The following is a 16944-nucleotide window of genomic DNA, read 5'->3' on the forward strand; positions in this document are numbered from 1 at the left end:
TAACTACTAGATACTAGCTTTTGATCATAAACAAGCTTCTGTCCAAATTTGGTACAAATCCAGGATAGTTTAAGAAAGTTTTTAAAATTTTAAAAACTTTAACCAGAGTGAAAATATTGTTTCCTGGCAGAAAAACTAAGTCCATTTATAAGTAAAATACGGAAAAAATGAATTTTTTTTTTTAACAAATTTACTTCTGGATACTATCTTATGACCATAAACAAGCTTCTGTCCAAGTTTGGTACAAATCAAGGATAATTTAAGAAAGTTATTAAAATTTTAAAAACTTTAACCACAGAGTGAATGTAATGTTTCCTGGTAGAAAAACTAAGTCTATTTACAAGTAAAATACGGAAAAACAGGAATTTTATTTTTACAAAATTTACTTCTGGATACTATCTTATGATCATAAACAAGCTTCTGTCCAAGTTTGGTAGAAATCCAGGATAGAATAAGAAAGTTATTAAAATTTCAAAAACTTTAACCACAGAGTGAAAATTTTTGGACGCCGCCGACGGAATGTAGGATCACTATGTCTCGCTTTTTCGACTAAAGTCGAAGGCTCGACAAAAATAACAGTACATTTGAATAGAAGTCATTCCTGATTGTGTGTAGATATTTACAAAAATGAATCTTCTGAATAAGATGATCTTTTGGATTATTCTCTCTAAATGTTAAAAGAGAAGGCAAACAAAATGAACTACTTGATGAAATCTTAGCATACATCTAAAGTTTCTTTTATATATGTATGTCATCAAAAGCTATAAATGTTTTGTTATTGCAGAATAACATTTATCTGCGTTAACTTAATAAAATATTAGAGAAATCAGTATAATAGTTCTTCAATTTTTATTTTACAAACCTTCATCAACATCTTTGTATTTTTCCATTTTCCTGGCCTCAACTACCACTGTGTAAGAAGTTGATGGTCTGAGATTGGTTATCAGCAAATGGTTATCTACAGAATTAAAGTATTAAATCAAAATATTTACTCGCTTTTCAGTTACCATAAAAAGTAATTTTATTAGTATGAATTTCTTAGGTGCAAAAAACTGCTGAAGCAAATGAACAATTGGCACTGCAATTAAGTCTGTAGAATGAATATTTGTAAAATAATTATGCTACCACTGGTCCACCATAGTTACTTTTTCATAATAATGTGTTCTTTTCTTTTGTTTGTGAACTAAATGCATCAGTACCTTTTTACTGTATAATGACTCTTGAGGTGGGGGGAGTGTAGTGGTGCTTCCCCTGACCTAGTACATATATAATCGATTTAACAAATTGTAAACCTTATATTTAGTACACATGTTGATTAGTTATTGCTATCAATGAAATGAATGGCACAAATTAACGGATAACATTCTTATAATTGTAGAAAAATGTAAGATCTTACAGTACTTGTGCCTTAATTTTTTTTTACAAGTAGCTTAAGGTTAGAAGATAATTTTTTAACACAGTGGACATTCTAATTCAAAAATATTTAAACCATATTCACAAAAAATGTCTAAGCACTTTCATAAACTTGTAATTATAAAATACATGTCTTCCATTGAAGATGTATGATATGATTTGTCAAGATGTTGTTAAAAAATTTCAAAGATGATGTTTCGTAACAAGCAAATTATACAAAATGTGCTTCAATCCATGTTTTACATAACTATAAAAACTCCACAAAATGCATTCAATTATTTAAGTTTTTTCAATAAAAATAGTGAAATGGTAAATTCTAACATGACGTTCTTCAAACACTTTGAGTACACACCCGTGGTAAAATATGAATATATTGTTTGGGCTGTTCTGATCGTACTCCCACGTCATATGCTTTTTTATGAATGAGCTAACCGACGTCATAGAACGATGACGTAAGAATATAAGCATTTTACAGGAAAATACACGCTTGTGAAACCGAAAATCATCACAACAAGGAAACGTAAACAAACGATGCTAAAATGTGTTATATAAGCCATTTTTTGTATACATATAAGACATATAAGTACATATATCATTTAGATTCATCCAAACCTATCTATAGTAAATATGTTATTGTAAATAGTTTAAGCATGTCATTTATTCAGTTTGCTCCAGTCTTTTACGTCAATTTAATAGTGCGTTTATTTATGGGAACAGCAAATAATGCCTTCATCTAGAGCGCTTCGATCCAAAACAATTGCCGTATTTGTCCTATTAGAATCGAAATAATTCATGGGGGCTTGAATATATCGTGATTTTACCACGGGTTGGCCCTTTATGACAAATATTTTACCCTGAGCGATATCACGATATATTTAAGCCCCCATGAATTATTTCTTAATTAAAAGGGTCAACAATACAACCAATTAAAAGAATTTTTTTTGCAAAGAGAATGTAAACTTATTTTAAAGCTATTGAGAAAAGCTTTTAATATGCACTGTAGATATAAAACAATTTACTTTACCATTTGTGCTATCACTGTTGATTTCATCCTCAGGACGATCTCCTGGCCACCATGTCACCTGGTAATTTTCAGGTCTGATAAAATGACTTCTTGGCTCATCATCTGAAATTATATTTAATACATTAGCAATCAATTGTGACAGAAACGTAAATAATCAGTAAAATTAAATATTAGCCATGCATGTGTGTTTTAATATCACACTGGATTAAATGCATAAATACAAGTGAAAAATTTTGTGATATAATTAAGATTTTCCCTTTAAACTGCAAGATGACATGAATATAGTACTCAACAACTCCTGTTTAATCAAACAGATTTAAGACTTCTATTGACAATTTATCTATTTTCGTCAAAATATTGAATTAATTGCTCATCATCCATGTTTACTTTCGTTAGATAGTTGGTTTCTGTCAACATGAAACATCAAAAACAAATCGGAGGCATCAAAACAAAGTTAAATGTAAGAATCTTGTCTGAATTTGATTTATCAAATGTCTTTCAATTGTGATAATTCCATATTTTTAAAACATACAATGTTTAAGCTTTTATTTAAAAGACGATGCAAAAATAAAATCAGGATATGAAAGTAATGATTTATAGCTTAATATTGGCAGGAATAAGTTTTTTGTAGTTGGCATTTGGTTCTGTATTGTATAATAAATTTTATACTTATATCAAAACATGAAATGCATTTGAAATAAAATATCTGTTAGAAAATTTGACGATTAAATCTGCAGTCTACCATTAAAAGGGACAGATTTGTTAAACATTAAAAAAATCAAGCAAACATTTTGTAATGTTGTAAAATATTTTAAACTGTTTTTATGCTGCTTTTTGTTAATTTTATGCAACGGTTATATATAAACAGGCAAACAGTTAAAGTCTTTTCAAACATAGTCTATTCTTGTTATCTTAAAGTCAAGGAAAAAAATAATTTGAGATCTTAGCAGTAAATATAATGCAGATTTATCAATAAACCTAATTGCTATTTATCCACCATTACTGACCATCACAACAGTTCATGAAAATTTTGACATCTTAAGAGAAAATGTCTAACACAACAAATGCAAAAGTGATTGTTGTATGACATCAATAGTTCAAGTGTCACAAATTCAAAATAGCAATAAGGTCTATTGGGACACAAAATAATAGGAATTTTGAGATAAATGAGTTTCAGATAACCAGAGTCAACTGCATATGAATATGTTAATTTTAATTTCAAACATAGCACTCTTATATTTTAGAACCTCAAAATATATATTTAGTTAATTATTCATTAAATTCAAAGCATATCCCTAATCCTGAGTTATGTGATCACCTGGAACAGGGATGTTTGTCCCATTAATCTTTTCCACAGGCAATTCTTGTAAAGGTATTCCTACATGTACATATTAGTTAGATATAAATACATGCATGTGTAAACAGCAATGATTCATGATCACATTCATACTATAGTCAAAATTGACCTTAAAGTACTGAGAGCAGATAAATCTTATAAAAATACAACTCCTTCTTATTTACCAACCAACAGCCCAATAAAGCTGTTACGTCCAGTGAAAATTAATATGTATCATTATTACATCGGTTGCAATGAATTTCATTGATTTCCCAGTGAAATAAAAACAAATAATTTCGCATGTGAAATAAACGTGGTTATTTCACTCCTCTGACGTCATACAACAATAGGCGTTGTCAAGACGTCCATAACGTCGAATCAAAACAAATTGTGAATGCGTAGAAAAAGATATAGTTCCTTACATTTTCTACTTTAATTTCATAAAAAAAGCCATTTGCCAATGTAATAAAAAGAATAACTAATCAAAGAATTCAAATATCGAAAAATATTCAACTCCTGACAGAACAACACTGATAATTAACTCATGCGCTATGCGCATTCGTGAATTAATGTGTTGTTCGGTCACTTGTTGAATATTTTTCTCTATTTCAAATCTTCGATTAGTTATTCTATAATTATCAATATTATCTCCCTTTGTTCACATACGTACTTTAGATTTTTTTATTTTTGCTCTCAATTTTGTTGTTGTTGCTTGAGGAATAATGATATTTATGTATATATAAAAATAAGGAGATGTGGTATGATTACCGATGAGACAACTATCCACCCAAGTTCAAATGAAGTGGATGTAAGCAATTATAGGCAACCATACGGCCTTCAACAATAAGAAAAACCCACACCAAATAGTCGGCTATAAAAGGCCCTGACATGAAAAATATGAAACAATTCAATTGAGAAAATTGACGGCCTAATTTATAACAAAACAATTTATGAAAAAAACAAGTATGACAGACATTAACCAAAGACAACCACCGAACTACATGCTCCTGACTTGGGACAGGCACATAAAGAATGTGATGGGGTTAAACATGTTTGTGAGCGCTCAACCCTCCCCTTACCTGGGACAGTGGTCAATGGTGGTGTTACAGCACAGCATAAGAGAGGTAGGAACTTGGGTTGGCAATTCCCACTTCCCCCTTTTGAATAAGTACTTCTCTCCCAATCCCTGTCTTCAAACTACCATCCACTTTATACTTATTTTTGTTTTCACAAGTTCTGCACACAGGACTATAGAAAATGTTTATGTTCTTTAATTCATCTTTCAACTATGCCTCAAAATTCCAGTATGTTATTCAATTAGTTAACATTCAATAATTTGTCATTACAAAATGGCCATCTAATACAACCAAAGGCATTTCAGTTTCCAAAAGGACAAAAAAGCAAAGCCTGCAAAAATGAACTGACTTATTTTTATGAGGGGTGAGTAATGCAGTTCCTGCAATAAACAATTAACCTTATGCAATCAGAAATGTTCCTCTGCAAACCCTAATGTGAATAATATATGTGTGGTATACATCAATGACAGATACAAGCCCTCGACACAAGAGGCATCTAGGTTTTCTATTGTGTTTTCTCCAATTTTTTTTTACAACAAATAACAGAGAGCCATAACATTCAGTCTCTAAAAAAAGGTCTGAAAAAGAATTAGATTCATTTCAAAGAAGACATATTGGAGTTAAACAAACAAAGGTAGGAACTTGGGTTGGCAATTCCCACTTCCATATACGTTTTTACTAATATAGACCAGCCTTTTACATGTCTGCAAATAAACTTATGTAATATTTGTATACTATACAAACATTGTCTCCTGCTATTCTACTTATTGTTCACTGGGTTTCACTTTGCGGTCAAATTTCAAGGAATTCCAAATTCTTTGTAAAAGAAAGACAAGAATTAAATTTCTGAGGGTCTATTTAAACAGCAGGAATATATGCTTATTGACTGATGTGCAATTGTTTAGAAATAAGAGAAAAGCATTAGAGGCCATCAAGTTTGTAAAACTGGTACAAATGTATAAATATTTTTATTTTTTCCTATAATACATGTATATTGTGAATATATGCATAAGGTACAAACAAGGGTTTTCATAAGATGTATCAGTACTATAAAATCTCATTATGAACATTTATATATTTTTTTTTTATTTCAAATGATAAAGAGTCTTTCTGCCTAGTTTTCTATATTAACATTGTACACGGCAGTACCAACTAAATGAAATTTCTAAAATTGTCCCATGTATTTCAATAAAGAAATAAATTTCATTGCATTTCATGCTCTGCAGTATATCATTTCTTTGAATTAATTTTTTTGTGTGACCTATTCAAAGTGAGTGTTACAATAAATTTGGTAAATATGAATTACATATATACCTATTTCTAAATCATATTTAGTCCTTTGAATTTATGATTTAAGATTGAAAAGGGTCTTTCAAGCACTTGAGAACATCTTATTTCAGTTTGATTTATGTCTATTCTAATTCTAAAGGAAAATATCTATATCTAAAAGGTGAATTCAATTTCAACATTCGACTATTTACATTCTACCTGGCTACAGAAATCAGAATTATTTTTCTGTTACTGAAGTCCACCCACCATACAATATCTTTGTATAAGAATTAAATATTGAAATTTATGATTTTAAATATTATTTTATTCAAATATGTATGAATATGAAAAACAAAGAATATTCAAAGGAGAGTTTGGTAAACATCAATGAGACAGCAAACTAACAACATAAGTTTACAGATAACATGCAACTATTCTATTTATCAATGATAGAGATTATCACAGATAAAAGAATAAGTTTTTTTCTGTCTGTTTCTGTTTTCAATTTAGCCGCATGTACTAATGCTTTAAAGCAGAAATAATCGACAATATTTTCATCAAGGATAAGCAAAAATAAAGGAAACTGGTCAAATTTTGCAAAATTTAAGTTTAATATTTCAATTTTATTTAAAAATCTTACCAACATTCAATTAATACATTGATTCAGTATTCAGAATTACTCATCCATAACTTTAAGAAAGTCAAATTAATCCTTTTAATTCAAATTTACAGACTGAAAATCTATATATTTATCAATTCATTCTTACCGATTTCACTTAGTAAAATTTCCTATGTCAATAATATTATCTTTAAACACAACTAAATTTGTACAGCAACCATTAAGAGTTTATCAGTACACATAAATTAATGATCAAAACACCACGATTTGAATTGCCTTCTATGTGCAATTAATGGTCTCTTTTTGTTATTAAATGGGTTAGAAAACTTTTTTAAATGAAACTGAAAAGTACAAAGAATTCTGTTGCCCTATTGATTCGTATTACACAGCAACAAAAGTAGATTGTTAATTCATAAATACAGTATATCACAAGACATTCATACAAAACTCCTATTTAAAAATCAATTAACGTCAAAATTAAATCAACTATGCAATATAGATTTTAATATAAATATTAACAAATGTACAAAAGTAGACTGTTTGCAGTTTGTTACCAATACAAAGAATGATAAATAACTCCTGGCTATTTTTTTAGGTATATACTGTGAGGTGGATATTTAAATCTGTTTAAAGTTATCATAACTGGTTACCAAATGAAGCAAAAATGAATTAGTAAATCATGATGAAGACATATCTCTTAACATGCCCAATGTGCTATTAAGAACAATGAAATTTCTATACTTATTTGAAATGTAGAAAACATTACAATGATAGAAAAAGTCCTCATAAATGACTTTTTCTATTATTAAACTAATATCAACTGATTTTGAAATTAAAATTGAGAATGGAAACAGGGAATGTGTCAAAGAGACAACAACATTACATTTTTATTTTATTGTCATTCAGAAAATAAAAATTCAATCTAATCATTCTATTCCTGAAGTGAATATGCATGAAATATTTGCCACTGGATTTTAAGCAAACAGTAATCAATCAATCCTCTAACAGGTTTTTGTTCTCTTACTATAAGAACAGATTCATATTTCAAATAAATTCATATTTTTTTCTCCTATTCTTTCCTATCTCATCTCCATCTTCATAGATACTGTTTTTTAAACTTGTTTTTCTTTCCCTTTCAAACAGGCTTACCAAATTAAATGCCGGAACAACTACAGCTTTTATAATTTTAGATATGGATTTATATTAATTTGTTTATAATTCAGACTTTATTAAAACTTAACAATTTAAAAGATAAAATGTAATCTGCAAAATGTTAACACTACAAATTAATCAATATTAAAAATTTAATTTTCCTATTTTAAGATCAATACAGATAAACAGGACATTTTAATAACCAGCATTAGTCTGACTGGGTTGTTAGGAAACCAACATATGAATCAACGTTTATTAGACTGGTTCCCATATCTCAAATCTGTACAACTTTTACAGATACAAAGGTAGTCTCTAAGCAAAAGGTTCTTCCATTATTTGCTAAAGAAAATATACTAAATTTTGTCAAGACTTGTTACATAACATTTAAGTCATACCAAATTTCAAGAGAATCCTCATGTAGTCTGATTATTTGCACAAATATTTGTGTCAGAAATCCCTATACTGTGAGAATGCAGATAAAGAAAACCAAATCTTGCCATCATCAGTAGCAAAAGTTAACAGGATGAAAAGGAGGGAACTGGACATAAAAGTTATAAATGTGGTTTTCTTTATAAAAAAAAAATCTTTTCTACTATTATCTTTGTATGTTTTGCCGGTATGTCACATCCTAAGGTGTTATATCAACAAATCCTTTTATAATATTCTACCAAAGAAAATAATTTCAAAATTTAAGTTTCTTTCATCTATAATTTACTGTATAATAAATGATAAAAATTTCAAAGAAAATCAAGTTTACCTTTATTCCTCAAACTTATTTTGTTATACAATGCTTGACAAAAAAATTTCAGTGTATCAGTCCTTCAATTTTAAAACATGATCAATTAATCTCTCCAGTATATCAATTAGTAAATTTTAACCTTAAAATAAAAATTAATGATAATTGAAAGTGTCCTATTACTAATGCAGTCAAATTGTGAACAGTGATCTTTGCATAAAATTCATAAAACTTACCAAAATTCGAACATTATATAAAATAATAGATGTAAATCCTGAGAAAAATCACATTATCCACGGTGAATGTTCAATCCAAAGAAATGCATAAGTATGCATACTTCACAAGATTGTACCTGACGTGGATATAACCTTTTCAATATTGATCCATCTTAACACTATAAATCCTTTGTACCAAACACAATACCAGTGCAAATACATCAGAAATCCGTCAAAAATTATGTTCGGAAACAACAAACAAAATTTGAGTGACACAATATTAATTTTAAATCATTTCCCACTCATCGGCCACTAAACTGTTGGTTGATTTCACCCACTATTTATTATACCATCAAAATTCAATTGAGTAAACGTCGTTTTACAACAGGACAAATAAATATATATCAATTCACGACAGCCGAAATAAGTACCTATCTATCAATAGAAACATTATACCATCGTGTGAACATGGCTACCATTTTTAGTATTGTCTGTTCCATACAGTGACTACGATTTACGATATTTTGATATGATAATATAATATGCTATTGTTTATATCTGAAGTGATAATATCGTCTCTTTAAGATTATTGGAACATTTTAAAGGAAGTTTCAAACAATGAATTTTATATTTTGTCTAGCTCTTGAAGAAAGTACCAATCGAATACCCTTTTTAAAGATTATTGAGATATAATTTATTTTATAAATTTTGCAATAATCAAAGTAAATTGTTGATAAAAAAGAATTTTAATTCTAAGTGATAAAAACCAAATTTTTAAAGACAGATATTAGAAAATTTGATGTTGGGGTGAAGAATCAAAGTACTGAAGTACTGAACATTGGATGACCACAAGTTCTTGAGGATGGTCAAAAGCACTTGTCTCAGAAAAAAAACAACATATCTCTTTACCTGAAACTGAGGTTAATGTACAGAGATATATTTTTTTCTGAGACAAGTTCGTGCGTGGATGATGAATAAATTACAGGAAATTCAACTTCACCGTAATAACTATTATATTGTAGTGATACAAATCAGTATACATGGTGGACACTTTTCTGTAAAAATTCGATTTTTCTAAGATTGGATACGAGTAGGCATTCATATTTTCCCGCAAAAACAATTACAGAGTTACCGGTCCTCGCAAAAAGTTCTCTGAGATATTCTTCCGCATGCTTTAACACAATTTTTCGGTACGTCTGCATTGATATTATCAATGATTTTTTACTTATATATATATATCTAACTACAAAACATTTTCATATTATTAATTTATCTTGTAAACAAAAATATTTTTATCAGTATTCATTGAAGAGATGTATTTATATCAAACGATAAGGAATGTTATTTTGCATTCGTTTATGTGCGCATATTTACCATGTTTATAGATCGGTTACAAACCCAAAACTAATTTACATAATGGAAATCTAGGCGATAGCAATACATCTGAATGACCCCAAGGTCATTGCGATGTAAAAATAAGAATATTATTAATAGTACCAATTTTACTGCACCAAATGCACATTGTATAAATAATTAAAAAAAAAAAAAACCTCAATAATTCAGACCAATTTGAATAAATCATAATCAACTCTTTTTTAAATCACCACATGAATTATCAATGACAATAAATGGTTTTTATCATACATTTTGGATCTTTACTTTTTTTTAAGCTTTGAAAAAATCAATAGGAAAGATCCTAAATCTTTTAAAATTTATCTGTAAAATAAATACATCAGCAATCTCTTGAAATAGCGTTGTTATCCTAGCCCTTCAAATGCTTAAATTGTTGAACATAAGGATCAGATTTAAAATAAATCATTCCTGAGATTTTATGATATCAAACAATACTAAATCTAGATGAATACATATTGTTTGCTCACTCAACACATTCTTTTAAGTGGCAATATATATCTACGTATAGTAAAAATCATCTGTGATAATAACACGGGTCATATCAGATTTTATTTTGTAAAGTCTATATTAGATATGTACTTGAGGAGGTATTTAGTCCTAAACAGAATACAAGTCATTAGGGTGCTTCAATACCCAATAAATGTCCTATTTCTTGTAAATCTTTTATGATAGAAGTAGTTAACATCTTGCAGAAGTTGAAAGGGAAAAACATTTATTACTTAAAGCAGCTCAAATAGAAATCCTTTCATGTAGAAAACATAATGAAAAAAAAAATTTACAAAATATTTATATCGTTTATATGAAGTATTAAACTTAATTAATTAAATTGAAAATCTATATGGGTTTTGCTCATTGTTGAAGGCCGTACAGTGACCTATAGTTGTTAACTTCTAAGTTATTTGGTCTCTGGTGGAGAGTTGTCTCATTGGCAATCATACCACATCATACCACATCTTCTCATTTTTATATTATAAAATTGTAAATCTATCACTTATGTCTTTTTTGTATACTGTTTTGTTTTTATTTTGTTGTTAATTGTTTGTTTGTTTAAATTTGTATTACCACAAACATACTGTAAACATTTAATGACAAAAAATTAAAATTGATTTGATTATAAGGATTGTTTTTGTAATTTAATGAGTGAAAAGTATTTGTTGTTGCTCCTCAACTATCTTGTGTCTGTAAAACACTTTTAATTCCCCCGGACATCTCATCTATAGAGGAAAAAGGTAGTAATGGACTATGCTCAGGTAAATATCTATAATCGTTTAAAATATCAACCTAACAATAAGAACTCATATTACATGATTGGAAAAAAAATATATAATTTTTTATCAAAGGTTATCTAAAGCAAGACTTATGTAATTCAATAGTCCAAAATGATTGTTCTCATGTAATATTAAGACTACAACAGTATAATGGACCAATATTTTAGGAAAAAAAATCTGCATTCTTAAATATAAGGGTCAATAAAAGGAAGAGATGATCATAAACAGTTCCAAAATCAGATGTATTGTGGGTAATTTCAGTAGTGAGATAAGTGTTTTCCTGTCAAAACTAACCTCGGTGGCTGAGTGATCGATGTGTTCATACTACTGTATCACTAACCTGTCAACACTGAAGTTGTAAGTTTAAATCCTGCATGTGGCAGGTGGGCTTAACTCCAATCTCAATTGACTAGGATTGTCATTTTTCCTACTGAAGGTCAGTGGTTCTCTCCTGGCACTAAGACTTCCTCCACCAATAAAAACTGACTGCCACGAAATAGCACAATAGTGCTGAAAGTGGTGTTAAACACCAACCAATTAAACAAAACTCTCCCCTCCCCTCACTGCCTTCATTTAGGTATTCCCATTAAGCTTTATACAGCAAATTTTCACTTTTTTTTTTTAAAACATATTCAAGCCTTAATTTGTATCAAATTATACCATAAACTGTTATCACAGAGATATGTCTCGATGTTTTGTAATTTTGATTATGTAAATGATGAAATTAAAATAGCAATACTTAAACATGTAAGTTATGTAAATATTCAAAGTCGATGAACCATGACTGAAGGTACATGGCTAAACAATCTCCATGGAATGAGATGTGCCAATGCTAATACAACTGCAAACCATATACCATTGACTTATTATAAGTCGTCATTTTAAACAAACCTAAACACAAACATTAACTTGTAAACTATGTAAAAGTTTCAAAGGCAATGAACCATGATCAGGGGTGGGGCTATATAATCTCCATGGAAACGATACTTGCAAATGCCAATAAATTTGCATACCAAATATCATTGACTTAACATTAGCAGTTCATCTTAAACTGACCTAATCACAAACTAATACATGTAAACTAAGCAAAAGTTTCAAAGTAAATAGACCATGACTGAGGGGGCGGGGCCAAATAATCTCCATGGAAATGAGATATACCAATGCTTATACAACTGCATACCAAATATCATCGACCTACCACTAGTGGTTCCCCATAAATTGACCTAATCACAAACTAATGTATGTAAACTATGAAAAGTTTCAAAGTCAATAGACCTTGACTGAGGGGGTGGGGCCAAATAATCTCCATGGTAATGAGATGTGCCAATGCTAATACAACTGCATACCAAATATCATTGACCTACCACTAGTGGTTCACCATGAACTAGACCTAATCACAAACTAATACATTATTGATGAAGCCGCCGCTGTCGTCGACGCTGGAAACAGCATACCTATGACTCGCTTTTTGACTCCGTCAAGGCGAGACAAAAATCCTTAATTTCCTGGCAATTCTAGTTTTATCAAGATCTCTAACTTTAGAATTAATGTGTTGAATCCAAAATTGCTCAGGTAAATTTCGGGGAAAGTAAACTGAAATTACATGTTTCACCTGGGCAATATCAATTGAATAGTTCATAAAATTCATTTTGAGCTGACCAATGCAATTAAGTTGCAAGAAAATGTGTGAACATAACTATGAAAAATTTCTGCTGTTAAAACTTTTAGTGTTTCACTTTAAGCGAACTTATTTTCACAGTTTCTTTCCTGCTTAGCCTTTTTTGAGCTGTTTTTTAGTGAATTAATACACTGATTTTTAAAGTTGTTCCTATATTTATATAAGAGAAAAAGCATTTTTTGACATATTTGCGACTATTATATTTGCGTTATTTTTCTACTCTTGAAGGACAAGGAAAAAAAATCACTCACAAATATAATTTGATTAACAGTTAATAAATTCCTCTTTTAACATATTTTTTCAATGCTATAGAAATCCAAGTAATTCTCTCAAAAGGAGAACTCTGTGCCATAAAATAGATAACTCTTGTAAAATTATGCAAAGAGATGGACAATTGCTCATGCTAAGTAAAAAATTGTAGATAAGTCTCATTGGGCCTTGTCACAATCAAGGAAAAGAGGTCAGGATTGTGGTCATGACAAAAAGGACAATTCGAACATATCCATGGTCATCTGTGACACAGATACTCCATACGGTCGACCAACTTGTGATGGCTTCTGTAAAACTAAATAATAAAAAAAGTATAGATTTCTTACCTTTGTTCCAAACAATCAATGCTGAGTGTCCTGACACTTGTTCACACCAGACTGCTGATGGCGGTAGAACAAGGCCTGTGTAATGAACCACCAACTTAGCTCCAGGTCTGCAACCAGCATATCGATCACCAAGGAACAAATCTGGAAAATTTTATTTTAAAATTGAGAATGGAAACAGAGGAATGTGTCAAACAGACCAAAGAGCAATAAAACAGCCCAAGGCCATCAATTGGTCTTCAATACAGTTTTTTTTTAAAACTCACACCACTTTTAAGATATAGATATACTATCAATTTATTAATGAGGACAAAAACACTAAAGCCAAATCATGAGAAATATCCAGAATTGAAAATAAATAATAAGAAAATATAATCAGAGGAACAAACTTATATTAATCAACATTTTGTAATTATTTTTATGATTTTTAAACAAAGGCTGAAATAATTATAATAACTTCACAATTCTTTATCAGAAATTTATAAATTGTGTAAAATTTAACAATATCAAGCAAGAACACTTTCCCACTTTGAAATATCTGGATCTAATACTATAATAATCATAATTTTTTTTATCATTCCCAAAAGAAGCCCAGACACTGAAATTTACATATTTCAAATGTTTCTGAAAGTTGTATAAAATTTTAGGTCAACAAGAAATGATTGTAACAGGATGCTGTTACGAAGTCTCCCAAACGAAGCTCCCATAATTCGTAATTCCTAGGGTCGCCTGACATTGGGCAACGTCTAGTGAAAATTGGTTTGGTCCAATAAAGTTATATGCATTAGTGATGCCTGGGGAATAACCTTGTATATCATTCAAATCATCTTGGCATGACAAACCAGAATATATATGGTTTAGGGGTGGGGATCTCGACCATTTACAAGATACTAGAACATTGGGGGTGGGGAGGAACCCCTGAGGACTGGCCCTATACGTCATTCAAATGTTCATTACATGACGAACAGGAATATATATGGTTTAGGGGTGGGGATCTCAACCATTTACAAGATATTAGAAGATTGGGGGTGGGGGGGAACCCCTGGGGACTGACTGTATACGTCATTCAAATGTTCGAGACATGACAAATAGGAATATATATGGTTTAGGGGTGGGGATCTCAACCATTTACAAGATATTAGAACTTTCTAAATGGCAGGGGGTCGTGATGACCCCTGGGGACTAACCCTGTATATCATTCAAACCATCTTCGCATGACAAACCAGAATATATATGGTTTAGGGGTGGGGATCTTGACCACTTAGAAGATATTAGAACTTTCTTAAATGGCAGGGGGTGGGGTAACCCCTGGGGACTAACCCTGTATTTCATTTGATGTGATTTATCATGACAAACCAGAATATATATGGTTTAGGGGTGGGGATCTCGACCTTTTACAAGATATTAGAACTTTCTCAAATGGCAGGGGGTCGGGATGACCCCTGGGGACTAACCCTGTATATCATTCAAACCATCTTAACATGACAAACCAGAATATATATGGTTTAGGGGCGGGGATCTTGACCACCTACAAGGTATAAGAACTTTCTTAAATGGCAGGGGGTGGGGGTGATCCCTGGGGACTTACCCTGTATTTCATCTGATGTGCTTTATCATGACAAACCAGAATATATATAGTTTAGGGGTGGGGATCTCGACCATTTACAAGATATTAGAACCTTCTTAAATGGCAGGGGGTCGGGATGACACCTGGGGAATAACCCTGTATATCATTCAAACCATCTTAGCATGACAAACCAGAATATATATGGTTTAGGGGTGGGGATCTTGACCACTTAGAAGATATTAGAACTTTCTTAAATGGCAGGGGGTGGGGGTGACCCCTGGGGACTAATCCTGTATTTCATCTGATGTGCTTTATCATGACAAACCAGAATATATATGGTTTAGGGGTGGGGATCTCGACCATTTACAAGATATTAGAACTTTCTCAAATGGCAGGGGGTCGGGATGACCCCTGGGGACTAACCCCGTATATCATTCAAACCATCTTAGCATGACAAACCAGAATATATATGGTTTAGGGGTGGGGATCTTGACCACTTACAAGGTATTAGAACTTTTTTAAATGGCAGGGAGTGGGGGTGACCCCTGGGGACTAACCCTGTATTTCATTTAATGGGCTTTATCATTTAGAACATTTTCAATTAAAAAGATTGTGTCTATCACAAACGGTTTTCAATTTATAATCATTTGAAAATTTTTAAAAATAAAATCCCATAGGGTTCTATAGTAAAACCCTCTTTTCTTTTTGCCCCTCAAAGTACCCCTTTATAAACCCCATTGCACAAACAAAACCCTGATTGCACCACTAGACATGTTAGTCTAACATATTGTGAAACCCTAAGTTAATCTGACAAGCGGTTTTGGAGAACGGGTGCGGACAAGTTCAAATTTAAAAGCGGCGGAAGAAGAAGAAGAAGAAGAAGAAGAAGAAGAAGAAGAAGAATAATAATAATAATAAGAACTGAGCAAAAACAATAAGTCTTCCCAAACTTCGTTTGGGAGACTTAAATATATTGACTTGCACAATTTAAGTGGCTACAGTACAAGTTTTTAAAATGAGGCTTTACAGCTTCTCTTTTGTCCCATAACATAAATTATCTACATTGGAACAAGGGATAAGAACTGCTTATAATACAAAAATAAAACACAAGCTGAGAGAAAAAGCTAGAATTCATTTTTATAAATTTGCCTCCACAATTATGACCCCAGTTATGACTGTACCAGAATAAATTGTGAATGACTTGAGGGGGGATGGGAAGACACTCCTATCAAAATCTCATGGGTGCTGGTTATTTAAGAAAGATAGTCTGAACAATTACAGGTTAAATTTTTATGCATGGTGGTTAAGAAAAAAATTCTTCAAAACCATTTTTATTTTTTATTTCAAATTAAGAAAAAATCAGATAAACAGATCTGCAAACCAGCAAGCTAAAATAAAATAGCCAAATAATTTAGCTTTAACAGCACGCATGGGCATACAAATTTTCTAACAAATTGTATATATCAAAAGGCAAAAACTAGCATAATACATAGGGAAAAGCATGAAAACATTTCACTTTATGCAGATAATCATTACTTTCAGGATGTCTTGTTGTAAACATTACACCACATGATCATGTGCCTGT

At 30.8% G+C, this 16944-nt stretch overlaps 1 protein-coding gene across 9 annotated transcripts in view; it reads right to left on the minus strand.

Annotated features, from left to right (window-relative positions):
- LOC127719525 (uncharacterized) overlaps nt 1–16944 on the minus strand; it is a 125118-nt gene that overhangs the window by 23801 nt on the left and 84373 nt on the right. For 7 of the 9 annotated variants that reach the window (XM_052225766.1, XM_052225733.1, XM_052225712.1 and 4 more), the window contains 4 exons: nt 13796–13936; nt 3756–3815; nt 2438–2539; nt 863–958 (listed from right to left, as the gene is read on the minus strand). In XM_052225766.1, the coding sequence (XP_052081726.1) occupies nt 863–958; nt 2438–2539; nt 3756–3815; nt 13796–13936 (399 nt within the window). The remainder of the gene's footprint in view (nt 1–862; nt 959–2437; nt 2540–3755; nt 3816–13795; nt 13937–16944) is intronic. The other 2 variants (XM_052225758.1, XM_052225772.1) reach the window with 1 other exon arrangement.

This window comes from Mytilus californianus, unplaced genomic scaffold, assembly GCF_021869535.1.
Source record: "Mytilus californianus isolate M0D057914Y unplaced genomic scaffold, xbMytCali1.0.p SCAF_1, whole genome shotgun sequence".
NCBI classification, from domain to species: Eukaryota; Metazoa; Mollusca; class Bivalvia; order Mytilida; family Mytilidae; genus Mytilus; species Mytilus californianus.